General features: G+C 52.0%; 1 protein-coding gene across 2 annotated transcripts; it reads left to right on the top strand.

Annotated features, from left to right (window-relative positions):
- Positions 1–3,335: 3,335 nt before the first annotated feature.
- CHRNA2 (cholinergic receptor nicotinic alpha 2 subunit) lies at positions 3,336–13,668 on the top strand. Of its 2 annotated transcripts, XM_032855913.1 has the most exons (6): positions 3,336–3,408; positions 4,106–4,257; positions 4,663–4,707; positions 8,427–8,536; positions 11,355–12,369; positions 13,526–13,668. In XM_032855913.1, exons 1-6 carry the CDS (start codon positions 3,336–3,338, stop codon positions 13,649–13,651), a joined length of 1,521 nt encoding a protein of 506 aa, XP_032711804.1. In that variant the 3' UTR covers positions 13,652–13,668. The 2 variants fall into 2 exon arrangements, with proteins under 2 accessions (XP_032711804.1, XP_032711805.1); XM_032855914.1 differs by lacking the exons at positions 3,336–3,408; positions 4,106–4,257; positions 4,663–4,707 and having other exon boundaries at positions 8,445–8,536; positions 11,360–12,369.
- Positions 13,669–15,444: the final 1,776 nt, after the last annotated feature.

Raw genomic sequence — 15,444 nt, 5'->3', positions numbered from 1 at the left:
TGGAAGAAGAAACAGTATCATTTCCTCTAATCAAGGGGCCTTTTTGGGGGTATTGACAGAGGGGAGAGAACTGGGACTCTCATGTGGGGGGACGGGGTGCTGGATGGCAGAGAGGAGCTGGTGGGGTCTAAGTGGGCTTCCTGGAGAAGGTGATATTTGTGAAAAGACTAGAACAGGACCTGGTGGGTGGGAAGCCGAAAGTCAGCTGCAGTAGGAAGTTGGACGAAGAGGCCAAATTCCTTTGACTTCAGGGGACCTGGACTCGGGGGGTCGGCATAGGCGTAGGGGTTGTGGGGGTGGTCTGGTTATTTGATTGCATCAGCAACAATAGTGGGGATGTTGGTGTCTGAGCCTTTTGCATATGCAGTGTCTTTTGGGTAGATTTCCCTATGCGTCCCATTCACCCAGACCCACTTTACAGACAGTCACACCACAGCCATCCCCTCCCCCAAACCTGCCAATCCAGCCACTTAAAAGATCAAAGGTTCCAGGGTTCTTCCTCTTTTAATATCTTTCTTAGGCGGAAGGTATCTCTAATTACTGTCAATTAACTGGGATAATTTCTTCTTTGGTTTCCAGTGACAAAGTAATGAAATTATCTTCATGAGCTAATTACAAAGGATGCAAATTTGAGGCATCTTGTAGGATTGTATCCTCTAGGATCGACTGACTTTTATTTGCACATTCTTCCAGAGGGTCTGACATATCTCTGATTGGTTTTTATATCATGCAATTTCAGCATGCTTGGATTTCTGTTTCTTTTTCTCCTCTTGTCACTAATAAGTGCACTTTGTTGAAAGGTGGAACAGATCATGCCTAGCCTTGGGATTTGTGACCATGATATGGTTTGGAAGGAGGAGTGAGTAGATCTGCATATAGAGGAAACTCTCAGAACCCTAGATCCAGGCAAACATGGGTGTGGAGTGGGACACCTTTGCCTTCTCACCACCTCCCTGCCATCGACCTCAGTCCTGACAGTGGCTCAGCAGTGACAGTCAACAGTGCAAGGATCTGTAGATCTAAGTATGGGCATAAGTTGCCCATACGAATTGCCCTTCTAGTTAGCGGCACTGGGTTACACTTTACCAGATTATAGTTTAGAAGCTGAAGACCTGAGTCTGAATCCCAACTGTTACCACTTTTGAACTATTGCTCATCCCTGAGCAAATCTTTTTTGAACCTCACTATTTCCTTTATTTATACAAAAGAGATAATAAAATCTCTTCCCCTTACCCTCCTGGGGTGATATGAGACTCCAATGAGGTCAAAGGTGTTAAAGTGCCTTCTAAACCTTAAAATCGCACACGTACAAATTGTTCTTAGAAAGATCTAGGTGTTAACATCACAGGGGACCCTGGCGTCTTCTTTCCTTGTGCTTGCCTGTCCTGTTCTCTCACCCTTAACCAAAAACAAAGCCGTGAATCTTCATAGATATGTCCTGGTGGAGAGGAACAATTCAATTTTCTAGCTCCCTTTCATTTTAACAAGCAAATGAAACTTGTAGATGGTGGAGATGGTGTTGTAATAATTTGTCACTGACATTCCAGGTCAATTAGGGAGGCATGGGACACGTGAGAATCCCAAAGCATCTGTGGCAGAGGATGAAAGAGAAGAGGAACCAGAAAAGGAGCTCAGTGACTGTCAGGTTTTGAATGAGTGTAGAAGGATAGACAAACAAACACAAACAAACAAACACACCTTTTCTGCAGTTTCACCTGGGGACTGATGAAATTCCTCTCTGCTGGCAACACCAGGGTCTTCAACCCAACTCAACTCAAGTGGCTCTCAGGTGCTTACACAACCTTAGACTCAAGGAAGAGCTTCCCAGTGTGAGCAGTTGGAAAGAGTTCAGAAGGGACTTCTGGGAACTTGGGGTCTCTCTGCAGACTCCCTGCTCAGTGGGGAGCCTACTTCTCCCTCTCTCTCTGCTGCTCCTCCCCCTGCTTGTGCCCTCCCTCTTGCTCTCTGTCAAATAAATAAATAAAATCTTAAAAAAAAAAAAAAAGCACCACAGACAGGGGGGCTTGAAAACAACAGACATTTATTCTTACAGTTTTGGAGTCTGGAACGTCCAAGTCCAAGGTGCTGGTAGATTCAGTGTCTGATAGGAGCCTGCTTCCTGGTTCATAGACGACGCTTTCTTGCCGCATCCTCACACGGTGGAAGGGGAGAGGGAGTACTCTGGGATCTCCTTCGTAAGGGCACTGATCCCATTCATGAGGGCACAACCCTTTTCTCCAGCTCTCCCTGCTACGGAACATTCAACACTCCCCTCCCATCTTCCATATCACTGTCCTTCTTGCCACTGGAACCCTACCTATCCACGTTCTGGCCTTCATCGTTGTCCCTAGAGTCTAAAGAGATTTGGCCGTTTATTTATTTATTTTACTAATCCAGACGGTGTCTATTTATCTTGTTAATAACCGCTCTTTTGAGAGACAGTTCACGTTACCATAAAAGTCGTCCTTTGAAAAATGTATGTTTTGGTGAGTTTTAGTATGTTTGCTGAGTTGTCCAACCAACACCGCTACATCACGGCAGAACATTTTGATCCCCACCCCCCGCAAAACAGAAACCCTCTACCATTAGTGATCACTCCCTCTTCTCCCTTCCCCCAGCCCCTCCCACCCCCACCCGCCAACAACCGTTCATCTGCCCTCTGAGCCCACAGATTTACCTACTCTGGGTATTTCATACACATCGAATCCCACAATGTGTCGTTTTTGTGCGTCTGACATCTTGCACTTGGCAGGTTTTCAAAGCTGGTCCGTGCGCTATATTCCTTTTCATGACCTGGGCTTCCATCATATGAACGTGCCATCTGTCACATGCGTGTTCATCAGCTGATTGGCATTTGGCTGCTTTCAAATTTGGGCTGCTGTGAACAGCACCTGAATTCTTCCATTGACCACCCTCAGTGGTACGATCATCTTCGTTTTAGAGATCCCGCACCCAGGCCAGAACGATGGGGACTCCATTTGCATCTTGCACCTTCCTTTGTCTAGCAGGTCAGGCCAGAGGAAGGGGGAGATGTTAGCTCCTCAGTGAGCCCCAAGCCCTCTACTCCTGGGAGGCCTGCTTGCCCGCCTTTCTCAGCTCTATAAAGTGTGAGGAACAAAAGCACGTGTGTGTCAAGGAGGCAGGACCCTAAGACCCTTTCCCTGGCTTGCTCAGGTTCCACAGTGAGAGGGGCTATGTGGAATCCAGCGGGAGCTCTGCCGTGTTAGCACCTGGAACTCTCCCTGGGGAACTGGGTCAGAGCCTCAAGCCCCAGCGCAGCCCTGCCTGCCCTCCTTCTGATGTCCAGGGGAAGCCAGACCTCGTCCTCGGAAGCCATGGGCCCCTCCCACTCTGCGGTCCTGTCCATGATAAAGCTCAGTTTGTGGTGGCTCCATCTGATCCCGGCAGGTGAGTGGGTGTCGTCACTAGGACATCAAGGCACACCTGGGGGCTCTCAGGCAGCATGGCGGAATCTCCGGCAGGGACCTCATGGCAGCTGCCAAAGCCACGGGGGACTTCCAAGCAGCTCGCTGCAGAGTGGGAAGGTGACCGGGCAATCTCAGGTCTGAGCATGTAGCCTTGAAGCTCCCCAGCTTCAGCAAAAATGGGGGAGATGCCTGAAGTGGCAGAGGATTTTGTGGTTAGCATTAGCCAGAAGTTTGTTGGCAAGTGGATGGGAGTGAAGGGCTCACGGAGACGTGTGAAACCCTTCTCCCTCTGCTCACCCCACATGGACCAGGTGTCTCCCCCATACTGCTGTCCCTTGGGGCTCCTCAGTTTAAGGCTGCATCTTGTCTCCAGGTCAGATCCACCCCACTCCTCTGTGTCCCTCTCCAGCACTTTTTCCCCTGCCTTCTTATGGAACAGTCACAGAGTAAGTGCCATTTCTTGAGCTCTAAGCATGCCTTGCTTGCTTTGGTTAAGCTCCACTAGACACTGTTATATTTAATTCTCAGCAGTGTTTAGAGATAGATAGGTTCTGGATAGCGTCCCCATTTTACAGATGAGGAAACTGAGATTGAGTGGCTTTGATTCAACGGGACAGGGACCCAGATACTCACCACCATGGACTCCCAAAGACCCCTGTCTTCCTTCCCGTCCACAGGGTCAGCACAGCGAGCTTCCCCTACCCAAGCTGAGGACCGCCTCTTCAAGCACCTCTTCAGGGGCTACAACCGCTGGGCACGGCCGGTGCCCAACACCTCGGACGTGGTGATCGTGCGCTTCGGGCTGTCGATTGCCCAGCTCATTGATGTGGTGGGCCTGTCCCCCCATGCTTCTCCCCCTTGGGATCAGCCCCCAGACCACAGGTCCCTTTCCCGGGGTCCTTCCTCCCCCCCTTCCCAGCTCCAGCCCTTCTCCATCCCACTGTGCCAGCCCTGGAGACCCTCCTGAGAGGGTGCTGATCCACAGCAATGGGTTGTCTGGGTGCCCTGTTTGTTCCATTCAACACAAACCCAGAGGACCCAAGGGGCCCATGTGCTCCTGAAGGATCTATAAGGATGGCAGTGTCAGGAGGGGGTGGAGGGTTGGGCTAGGCTTGGGGTGTCATGTGAGAGGTCCTTCTGGGGCGTAGGGTATCTGCATCAGCCCATCCCACTCCACCCTGTTTTGGGGGGCTGGCTCCATCGCTCTATTGTTCTTACTCTTTCCACTGGGCAGGATGAGAAGAACCAAATGATGACCACCAACGTCTGGCTAAAGCAGGTGAGAACCGCTTCCCTGGTTGAGGCAAGAGTCGGGGTGGGAGCCCATGGACCCCAGACCCTCCCAGGACTGTCTCACAAACAGAGGGATTCTGGATTCACGTTTCACGTTTCAGGGGAGAGTTGCCACTTGGGACGTTCCCAAAGCTGGCTGATTGCAGATGGCTTCTGGTAGAGGGTGTGCTCTGAGACTCTGAGTCTGGCACCCGAGAAGGTCACCTACAAGAACCTAGGCATCCCCTTCCTGGGGGTAGGCGTTTCCTGCATGCTGGCCATTGTTTGCAGATCAGCTCATTCTGAGTAGTCACCGAAAACCCAGGGAAGGTTTCATTCTGCCCACTGTATAGCTAAGGAAAGCCTGAAGCAGAGTGCAGTTCAGCTAGAGAAGGGGGGCTCCAGGTGTGTTCAACTCGGGACCCCAGACTCCTTCTGCAGGAGAATGCTGGGTGTTCCATGTCTATGATGCTTAACAAACTACCCCTACACTTAATGGCGTAAGGTGACAGTTTATCATATCTCATGGTTTTATGGCGAGGAGTTTGGGCGGTTTCTTCCGCTTTGCATGGCAACTACTCGTGTTCCTTGGTGCTATTTAACCTTTGGCTGGTCTGCTCTGGAGGGTCTAAGAGAGTGTCACTTATGTCCATTCCTTAGTGGGGATGTCTGGAAGGCTCTGGAAGGTTCTGGAAGCTGAGCCCATTTGGGCCCTTAACCCTCTTCAGGCATACTCAGGGTCTTTCTCCAGCAGGGGAGTTGGTTGCCTCACCTGGAAGCTCAGAGACCCCAGAGCAAGGGTCCCAAGAGATAGGAAGTGAATCTGCTGGTTTCTTAAGGTTTGACAACTGGCCCAGCATCACTCCTGGCAAAGAATGTGTGGCCCTTTTTGATGTACCATTCTCAGGGGCAGCACTTGGGGGCACAGGCTTTATTAGAGGCTGAATATATTCCTTTCCACTTGATCCTCTTCATGCTCTGCCCAGCCCCTCCCTAGGCCCAGAAGTGTAGACGGGTGGGAGAAAATGAGAAAGAGGACCTAGCCCTCTGCCTCCTTGACCCCCCGCTACTCCCTCTTCCTGCCCCACTAGAAAACTGACCGTCTCCTATCTCAGAGGCTGGCACTCAGAAACCCACAACAATCGAAACTGGGATTGGCATCACTATTTTGAGTCTTTTGAATGAACACCTTGCTTTGCATGACCCCAGGGCTGTATACTGGCCAGGGAGTTTATAGTTGAATGCTTAGGCTAGAGAGCCATGGAGTCCATCGCTCTGACACTGCTCACCCTGCAGCTGCCAGGAGGTCACACGGCTCATCTTTACAGATTTGCAAATCGAGGCCCAGAGCGGTACGGGACTTGGGAAGCCGCACTGTTCTGCAGTGTAGGGACCAGCTCTGGGATAGGTTATTATTCTGCCCCCCATCCCCCAGGGCTGGTGTCCCTGGCTTCAAGGGCTGGGATGGAGAGCAGAGGAAGGAGCGTGAGAGCCAGAATCAGGCCAACCAGCAGCCCCTCTGACTAACCTGTGATGTTTTGCAAGTTATTCAGCCTATCAGAGTCTTAGTTCCTCATCTGTTAAATGGGGATAGTGTCCTCCGTTGCCTGCATTGGCAACTAATTGCCAATTACTATAACCCATGGGTACGGAGGCCCTCCAAATGTTGGTTGAAGCCTGAAAGCTTGAGAGGTGATGGACTTGGGGGGAAGGGAATACAACGATGAGGCCCAATCCCTTTCAAAATTGTTTGTCAAGGGGCGCCTGGGTGGCTCAGTGGGTTAAGCCTCTGCCTTCGGCTCAGGTCATGATCTCAGGGTCCTGGGATTGAGCCCCGCATCGGGCTCTCTGCTCCGTGGGGAGCCTGCTCTCCCCCCCTGCCTGCCTCTCTGCCTAGTTGTAATCTCTATCAAATAAATAAATAATTAAAAAAAATTGATCGTCAATGTCCTGAGAAATCCTGACAATTTTACAAATTTTTAAACCTTCCTTATTTTGCAAGTTGGGGTCCTCTGCGCACCTAATCCTTCCCCTACAGGTGAGCTATCAATACCACTGCTGGGCCAGTGTCTCCCCAAGCCTGGTTTGGGTACCAACAGCAGTGTTCCGTGAGATGGTTTTACTTACCTTGCTGATCCTTTTGTAATCGTCTTACATTTATATTTTAGTGGATATTTCCAAATGCTTTTGATTTTCTAGTGAAGTCCCTGATGTAAAATTTCAAAATTCAGGTGATCTTAAAAATCATGGACAAATTTGAAGGAAAAAAACTGAGTACATGATGATACAGACAGCACAGGTATATTGTCAAAAATTGTGAACCTGGGACTTGGGTGCTTGGAGTTTGGGAACCACACCACTGAGCTAGACCAGTGCTCTTCCTCGCACGCATCTGCTTCCTGAAAATGCTACTTCCCTTCACTCCTTCCTGGACCCCTACCAGGTTGATGCTTTGTGTAAACATCACACAACTATCCTTGGAGGGGAAGAGCCTTCCATGGTGGGATCCTACTCAAGGGTGCCTTACGGCACTATTTTATTGAAGATGTGCAAAAGCAAAATGGCCCCTGGAACGAGGGCAGGCTCAGAGTCGGGGAGGCCAGGATTCAAGTGCTGATGCTGCCACTTATTAGCAGCGTACCCTCCACGCTTCTCTCTCTTCATCCTTATCCAGAGGGTTGTTGTGAAGATTGGAAACAACCCTCTAAAGGGCCTATGACAAAACTAGCTATATAGACGCTAGTAGCTGTTATTTTAATTATGAAAAGGCCCTGGGAGGCAAAGACAGCCTTGTGGGGCAACCCCAGTCATTATCCGTTGGGCTGGTTGTTTCTTTCAAGTCCAGAAGGGAGGTGGGAAGCCCTCCCTCCCAGAGCTGGAACCAGACAACTTTAGAGGGAGAAGGCATTGTTTTCATTGCTGAGCTACACGTTTCCTGAGCATTTCCCCAGGGCTTAGTGCTAGGGAGCCAGAGTGAACCAGCTGTTGTCCCTGGCTGGTAGAACTTAAAGAAGCATTAAATAAATGTGTAGGCAAATCCACATTGATCACCATTTGTGATGATGCCGAGAAGAAACATTTCAGAGAATGAATATTATCCTGGTTTGGGGGAGGAAATTCGCTTGGACATGCTACTGGAACCAAGGCTGGGGCCCAGAGCCTCCCCTTCCTGCTGGGTCTCCCAAGGCAGGGGGGGCGCTCTGGAACACAGTTTATACGTCACTGTGGACTTCCCGGTCTAGACTCCCCAGTCTCAGCCACATAATCCTGGCTGGGTGTTTTCACTTCTCTGGTCCTCAGTTTCCTTACCTGTTCAAATGCGGAAATACTTCGGCCTGCCCAGCATTCCCTCCTCAGCTCTCCCATGGAGTCTCTTCTGAGATGGAGGGTATACAAATCCTTTGTAAACTGTGAGGCATTAAAAAAACAGTGTTCCTACAAATGAGTGAGGTGGCTCTCCAGCATCATCCCACTAGGGGGGCAGAACGAGGACTGGAGGCGGGACTAGCGGGACCTATTGTCCCGTTGTGCCCAGGACTTTGAGTACCAGAGCTGGGGCAAAACGGGCTTGGTTATCCCAGGCTGGACTCCCGATCCCCAGCTCCGACCCCTGTCCCGGCCTCACGGCCCTTTCTCCTCTGTGGGTATGGGGAGGCCCTTGTGTGTGGGGGGGTGCTCCTGAAGCCAGGCGGTGCCAGGTGACGGGACTTCCCTCCCCATAATTAGGAGTGGAACGACTACAAGCTGCACTGGAACCCGGCTGACTTCGGCAACATCACATCCCTCCGGGTCCCTTCGGAGATGATCTGGATCCCTGACATCGTCCTCTACAACAAGTAGGAAGCCGGGTGGAGGCTCCTGGGAGGGGCGGGTATCATGAAGCCTGGCTGGGTTGGACGTGGGCGGTCCCCCCTCGTGTCTCAGCTTCCTTGCCTCCTTCTCTACTCATCTTCTCACTCTCACTCCCCTCCTCCTTTCGTCTTGATTCCTTAGTTTCTTCCATTTTGTTCTCACACTCATCCACCAAAACTTACTGAGCACCCAGTCTAAATTAGCACATGGTGCTGTGTGTATGGGACACGGATTTGCCCACACCAAGTGGTATTTGAAAAATCGGGTGGTGTAGACTGTGAAAGCAATGCTAAAGGGTGGGCGTTTTGCAGGATGGTGGTATTGTTGGAACCGGTGAGCAGCATCCCCGGGGAGCACCCTCAAGGGGCGAACTCACTTGGTGTGGGTATTTTGTAAAACTCACATTAAAAAATTTATAGTTGCCTTGCATTCAGGACCAAAAAAGGAGCCATTTTTGAGCACAATGATGAGACACTGATAAAAGGCAGGGGAGTCGAAAGAGAGTCCCAGCGAACACCAACAACACAATTAAAAAAAAAACAAAACCAAAAACAAAGATAGAGACCTAGTCTTTCATTTGTCTGTTTGGTGTCAGGTAATTCTTCACTTAGGAAGCAAAACCTGACCCCTGGGGAAAAAATATATTATATGTTTATAAAAAATAAAATTAAAAAAAAAAAAAAAGAAAGCAAAACCTGAAAAGTATTTGACATTATGCTTGTCTAACGGTGTTTTCTAATGTGGAGCTCTAAGGAGCACCCATTCTCAGAGATACGAATAGATACGAAAAACAATCTTGTGGTCTAATAATTTTGGAAGATATGAACTGTGTGTCCATAACTCCTCCACCCCAGCCCCAGTCCTTTGGGAACTGTGAGCACAAGATAGCATTTCCAATGTTGTTGGAAGTTGTGCTGCCAAGATACACATGCAGTCTAGGTTTTCTAACTCATTTGACCCGAATTTGGAAGAACTATCTTGAAACAAAAAAATAAAGGGGGACAGATCCATTTTAGAGTTTTGGTGTCTTCAGAGAAAGTCATGACAATGATTCCTTTATATCGCCCAGTCCTGGTCAGACCCAAAGCCCTTTTTCCTGAGCTGCGTCCATAAACACACAGATCAGCACGGATTACCAGAAGGTCTAGCTGCAGGTGCCTGGTGTTGGCGGCTGTCACTGGACTCACGGACCCCTTCCTGCATATCTTTATGCGGAGCCATAACCCCGAGCCAGCACCCAAGATCCTTCTAGTTGTGCTCCCTTTGCACCTGGCAGAAAAGTCCGGACCAAAGTCCTAACATCAGATACAACCTAAAGTTTGGACCGTCAATAAAGCTTCGACCAGTGTCCCTTGATAATAACAGGAGACTCTTTGGCTAGGACAAAAGTCCAAACCAAATTCTTGCAGACATTTAAAGAAGGGTCTCCTTCATTCAGACATTCCACTCCAGGTTAAACAGGAGGATCAAGAAAATTGCAACTTTCTTTCCTCCAAATGGGGCACATTTCGCCATCTAGTGGTAGTTCTGTGTGGTGACCAAAAAAAAAAGGTTAAACTTTGGCCTGACTTGTACCTGTTTGTCAAAGTTCCTGTTCCCAACCTTCTGAGTTTCCCACCTTCTGAGTTTCCCGTTTTCCAATCCCTAATCTGGCACTTCTCCATAGAAAAGAAGTCTGTCTTCCCGTGTGCTCCTCTGGTTCCCTTGACTTTAAGAAATTGGAGGGAGAAGGAAGGCTCCTTGAACACTAGGGCCCAGAGCCCACAGCACCATCCCATCAGGCTCTCAGGAAGTCCCAGCAAATGGCCACTGTTCCTCCAGTGCTCCCAGAGCCCTGGTGGGCCCTTGGATGCCTAGCGCCATGATGCCACAGTGTCATCTCCCACCACCCTTTCTTATGCCCTGCCCCCTCCCCCTGCCACCCCCAGCCTGAGCACACACTGAGTTTTGTCTTTCCTCTCCTCTGTTCCTTATTCCCTGCCTTTTCTCCACTAGTGTGCTCTCCACCCCATCTCTCCACCCATTCCACTGGCAACTTTAAGGGTGAGCCTGCTCACTCCAGCCAGAAGGGATGTCCGCCCCCGCCCCGCCCCACCCCAAGTGGACTTCCTTGGGGTGCTATTGCCACCCCCTTGGGTTATAGGTGTTAAGGGCTGCATCTCATTTCCTCATGGCTCCTTGTGGTTCCTTAAGGGCAGGCCTGTGCCTCACATTCCATCCCCCACAGCTCGTGTAGAGGCCCGAGCGGATGAGGCTGGTGCAGAAATGCCTAGTACACAGATGGAGTCGAGGAACTTGCTTCCTTCACCAGCAAAGGTGTTAGGTCTCTTCTGAGCCAGGAGCTAAGGATCTCAGGTGGGAAAAGACGTGACCCTAGACGAGGGCCTTGCTCCCCATCTGCTGTGGGGAGAAAATATAAATAATCACCCTAAAATATTAAGTGAACACAAACAGGCCATATGACTATCTGTCCCATGTGTTTATAAATATGTAGAAAATTATATATATGATGTGTGTGGCACTCAAATGTAGATGACATATATATGTATAATATCAGAATGTTAATAGCGGTTGTTTCTAAAATTCTTGCTCTTTTCCTATATTCTTCAAAATTCCTGCTTTTGTCGTTAAAAGGATAGTGTTTGAAAGACAACTCAGGTAGCTCTGAGTGTGGGTGTGCTGGGAGAGCCTCCCTCACTTGCACAGATCACGACAACTGAGCCGGGTCCGGCTTTGTTATTCGGGTGCCTGGCACTGGCAGGTGGGCTGAGCCGGGCCCCCCAGCTCCTCTCCTCTCCCCAGTGCAGATGGGGAGTTTGCGGTGACCCACATGACCAAGGCCCACGTCTTCTCCACGGGCACCGTGCACTGGGTGCCCCCCGCCATCTACAAGAGCTCCTGCAGCATCGACGTCACCTTCTTCCCCTTCGACCAGCAGAACTGCAAGATGAAGTTTGGTTCCTGGACCTACGACAAGGCCAAGATTGACCTGGAGCAGATGGAGCAGACTGTGGACCTGAAGGACTACTGGGAGAGCGGAGAGTGGGCCATCATCAACGCCACTGGCACCTACAACACCAAGAAGTACGACTGCTGCGCGGAGATCTACCCCGACGTCACCTACTACTTCGTCATCCGGCGCCTGCCGCTCTTCTACACCATCAACCTCATCATCCCCTGCCTGCTCCTCTCCGGCCTCACCGTGCTCGTCTTCTACCTGCCCTCAGACTGCGGCGAGAAGATCACGCTCTGCATCTCCGTGCTGCTCTCGCTCACCGTCTTCCTCCTGCTCATCACCGACATCATCCCCTCCACCTCCCTGGTCATCCCGCTCATCGGCGAGTACCTGCTCTTCACCATGGTCTTTGTCACGCTCTCCATCGTCATCACGGTCTTTGTCCTCAATGTCCACCACCGCTCCCCCAGCACCCACACAATGCCCCACTGGGTGCGGGTGGCCTTTCTGGGCTGTGTGCCCCGGTGGCTGCTAATGAGCCGGCCCCTGCCCTCCTTGGAGCCCCAGCAACCCCCGGATCTGAAACCCGGCTCCTCGTACCGCTGGCTGGAGACCAACGTGGATGCGGATGAGAGGGAGGAGGAAGAGGTGGAGGAAGACAGATGGGTGTGGGCAGCCCAGTCCTTGCCCCGCCTGGGTGTCCTCTGCAGCCATGGTGGTCGGCACCAAGGGGCTTCGGGTCCCAAGGCGGACGCCCGGTGGCAGCAGGGTGGGCTTCTGCTGTCACCTCGCATACAGAAGGCACTGGAAGGTGTGCGTTATATCGCCGATCACCTGCGATCTGAGGATGCTGACTCTTCGGTGAGTTGGGGCCAGGAGAGGGGCTCTTCCTCTGGGTGGCTGTCCCTCATCCCGAGGTGTTTAGTCCACCCAGTCTCCTCCATGGGGGCTCGTTTCCTTCTGTTGTGGTCCTTAGGAGTCTGGACTAAACTGTGATAAAGGACGTCTAGCTGGCAGGTGGCAGAACGGCAGCCAAGAACACCCCAGCTAAGGCTATCTGGGGAATAACAAGCCAGAGAGGGAGGAATCTCAGAGGCCGAAATTCCCCGTGCCATTCTTGGCACAGTCACCCTATAGGTGGTGGTGGAAGGGGACAGAGGGAGGCGAAGGGAATATCACCAGACGATAAACCAAGTAAGTCAGCCTGCTGCATCCTCAGCCTTCCTCCTTTTTCCTGATGGATTCCTCCCAATTCTATTCGTTTGTGGGCTCTGGGCATTTTGTAGAAGTCACTATTCACCCACAAAGCCTGAGGAATCTTGGTTGTACCCGGTGGGCTCCCCACCCCAGCCCCTGTCAAGCCCAGCGTTAGTAGGTAGGTCAGCAGGCACCGCTTGGGATCACAGACTTCTTCTTACCAACCTAGGGAAGGATGGAAGGCCTGTGGGTTGCCGTTTTGAGTGGTTGGGAAAAATTAATCATTATCTCACCCGTGAGCAGGGAGATAACCCCACCTGCTTGCTTGGGTGGTGAGGCCAAATTCCACAAAGCCCTTCCCCCTGTGACCTGCCCAGACTTCCCCAGGGCCACACCTATCCTCACCTACCTCCGTGGCTCCACCTCCTGCAGTGGGTGGGGGATTGGGGGTGGGGTGAGGGAGAGGCCATCTGTGGTGGAGGCACAGTCTCCGCCATTTTGTAACGGCCAGGGGATTGAGTTTAAATCGCTGCACCCCCCCGAGAAGGTCCATGCCCTTTGGTGGTTCTAGAACATCTGGCCTCCCTTATCTGAAATTTGAGAGTCTATGGAAAGGCTCTGGCTCACGTAATAGGGGTGAGATAGGGCAGGGATCACTAGGAGAGGCTTGTTTGGGTCTTGAGACCACCTTAGGTTCCCCAGGTCTCTGTGAGGCCATAGCTGCCCCCAGTGTCATCCTTACAGAGGCTGTGCATGGGTGGGACACTTCCCCTTTCCCAAGGCCTGGCCTCTGTCACAGTGAGCTCATTTCCACGTGCAGGTCAAGGAAGACTGGAAGTATGTGGCCATGGTCATTGATAGGATATTCCTCTGGTTGTTTATCGTCGTCTGCTTCCTGGGGACAGTTGGACTATTTCTGCCTCCGTTCCTGGCTGGAATGATCTGATCTCCTGTCCCTTGCTTGGACCCAAAGGTGACACTGATGACCACCTTTAACCACTACCCCCCTCTAGTACAACTTCGGGTTCAAGGCCATCTGACTGCAAGCGCTTCTCTGTGGAGTCCCTACACTGGCCCCATCATCGAAGACTCCTTGGGTCAATTCGCTGAACTTATTGTACTATGTGCCGAGAATTTGCCAGGCACAGAGCCCAGTTTTGGATGCTGGGCAACCAGGAAGTGAGGAACTTGCTCTGCAGAAGGTTACAATATGGTGATGACAATGTGAAACCATATAAGTTTCTCCTACAGGAGCCCTGAAGACGCTGAGTAACAGGAGGACCACGAGGGGGCAATCCAGGGGGCAGATGCACAGACCTCCAGGGATGGGTGCATGGGGAAGAGAGGAGAGGGTGCTTCAGGGGGTGGAAGGACTGTGAACAGCGTTTTGGATTCAAGAATGAGCCCAAGGTGTCTAGAACAGGCAGGCTGAGATGGGGCTCCAGTGTGGGAGCCGTGGGAGGAGGTTGGAAAGGCAGGTTCGGGTATCTTGAGTCTGATCCTGCGGGTCTAACGTTGGTTGACCCTCCCTGGAATAAAAGGGGGAAGCAGGGTCCCAGTGGGGTAAAAGGTACAAGTCAGACCTTTTGGGTGGCAGAGGGAGGTGTGGCTGGATGCAAGTAGCTGGGTCATCCCACCTGCCTAGAAGCTCACTTGAACCCCTTGCTTTCCCTCACCTGTAGCAACACCCCCTCAGCTTCCCGCAGCAAACGGGCTCCGCACTAGCTGGCCCCAAGAGGTCTGGCCACTTTGTGGTCCCTGCCATCTGTCCTTGAATGCACATTGACAGACCAGGAAGGTATCCTGGGTCATCCTTGACTCAAGCTTGCAGCTTGCTCCTCCCACCCACTCACGGGCCAGGTGATGGCCAGCCCGCAGGACTTTTGCTCGGAGTGACTGAAGGGGGTGAGCTGGGCTGCTCTGCACCTCGACTGCTGTGGAAATGCAGAAGCTGCAGGACGGCTTCCCTTCCCAGCCTGGCCTCCCCGTCCCTCCTGAAGTCCCGCAGTGGCTTCTGAGCCGCTCTGGATAGCCCAGCAGTCCTCGCACTCAGAATCCAGCAATCCACAGCCAGCAGCCACATGCCGGAGCCTGGGGGGAGCTCCTGCCCCCAGGTCAGGCCTCACCCCGCCTGTCCAGCCCTCAGAGAGCAGAACCTCAGCCACTAACAGAAGCAGACACTGGCTCTCTGGATGGTGTGTGGACCCCAGATAGGAGGCCAAGGGGGGTGAACTTCTGGTTTCCTTGGGCCTTGGGGTACTCCACTTACCTCTCCCTGACAAACACAGAGAAAGCCTGCAACACCCAGGCCAGGCCCCTACTCCTCAGTTCTTCCCCGAACTCTCCTGCTCAGCCTCGCATCTGGTTTCCGGCTACCCCCACCCCCCACCCCCGCAACTCCTGCAGGGGCAGTCCCCCAGCCTCCTTTCTGGTCCATCTTGGCTCTCCCAGACCCCATCTCCTGGTGCAGTGTTGTTCCTTCATGCTATTCCACCTCCCACCCACCTTGCATGTGAGTAAAGAGATGAAATAAAGCTAAGGCTGGTGCTCGTTCAGCTGCGGGACCCCTCCTCAGCATTCTCAGGACCTTTCAAGCCCCCTGCACTCCAGTGGCTTGCACGCCAGCTGGGAGAGTGCCATCGGTGTTCCTCACACAGCACAAGAGGGGTCTTCCCTTGGTCCCCACTGGAAAGTCACCCTTGGGTCAGGCGCAGGGGAGAAGGGCCTGGAGCCCACACC

The sequence above is a fragment of the Lontra canadensis genome, unplaced genomic scaffold (assembly GCF_010015895.1).
Source record: "Lontra canadensis isolate GAN:19392208 unplaced genomic scaffold, GSC_riverotter_1.0 scaffold10, whole genome shotgun sequence".
Classification (NCBI taxonomy): Eukaryota; Metazoa; Chordata; class Mammalia; order Carnivora; family Mustelidae; genus Lontra; species Lontra canadensis.
This window is presented reverse-complemented; position numbering and strand designations above follow the sequence as displayed.

Bases quoted from the DNA above. Each gene is read 5' to 3' on its own strand.
- CHRNA2 (XM_032855913.1), top strand. From the start codon at position 3,336: ATGGGCCCCTCCCACTCTGCGGTCCTGTCCATGATAAAGCTCAGTTTG. The intron at 3,409-4,105 runs GTGAGTGGGTGT...TCCCGTCCACAG, and splicing joins GCTCCATCTGATCCCGGCAG to GGTCAGCACAGCGAGCTTCC. The intron at 8,537-11,354 runs GTAGGAAGCCGG...TCCTCTCCCCAG, and splicing joins GACATCGTCCTCTACAACAA to TGCAGATGGGGAGTTTGCGG.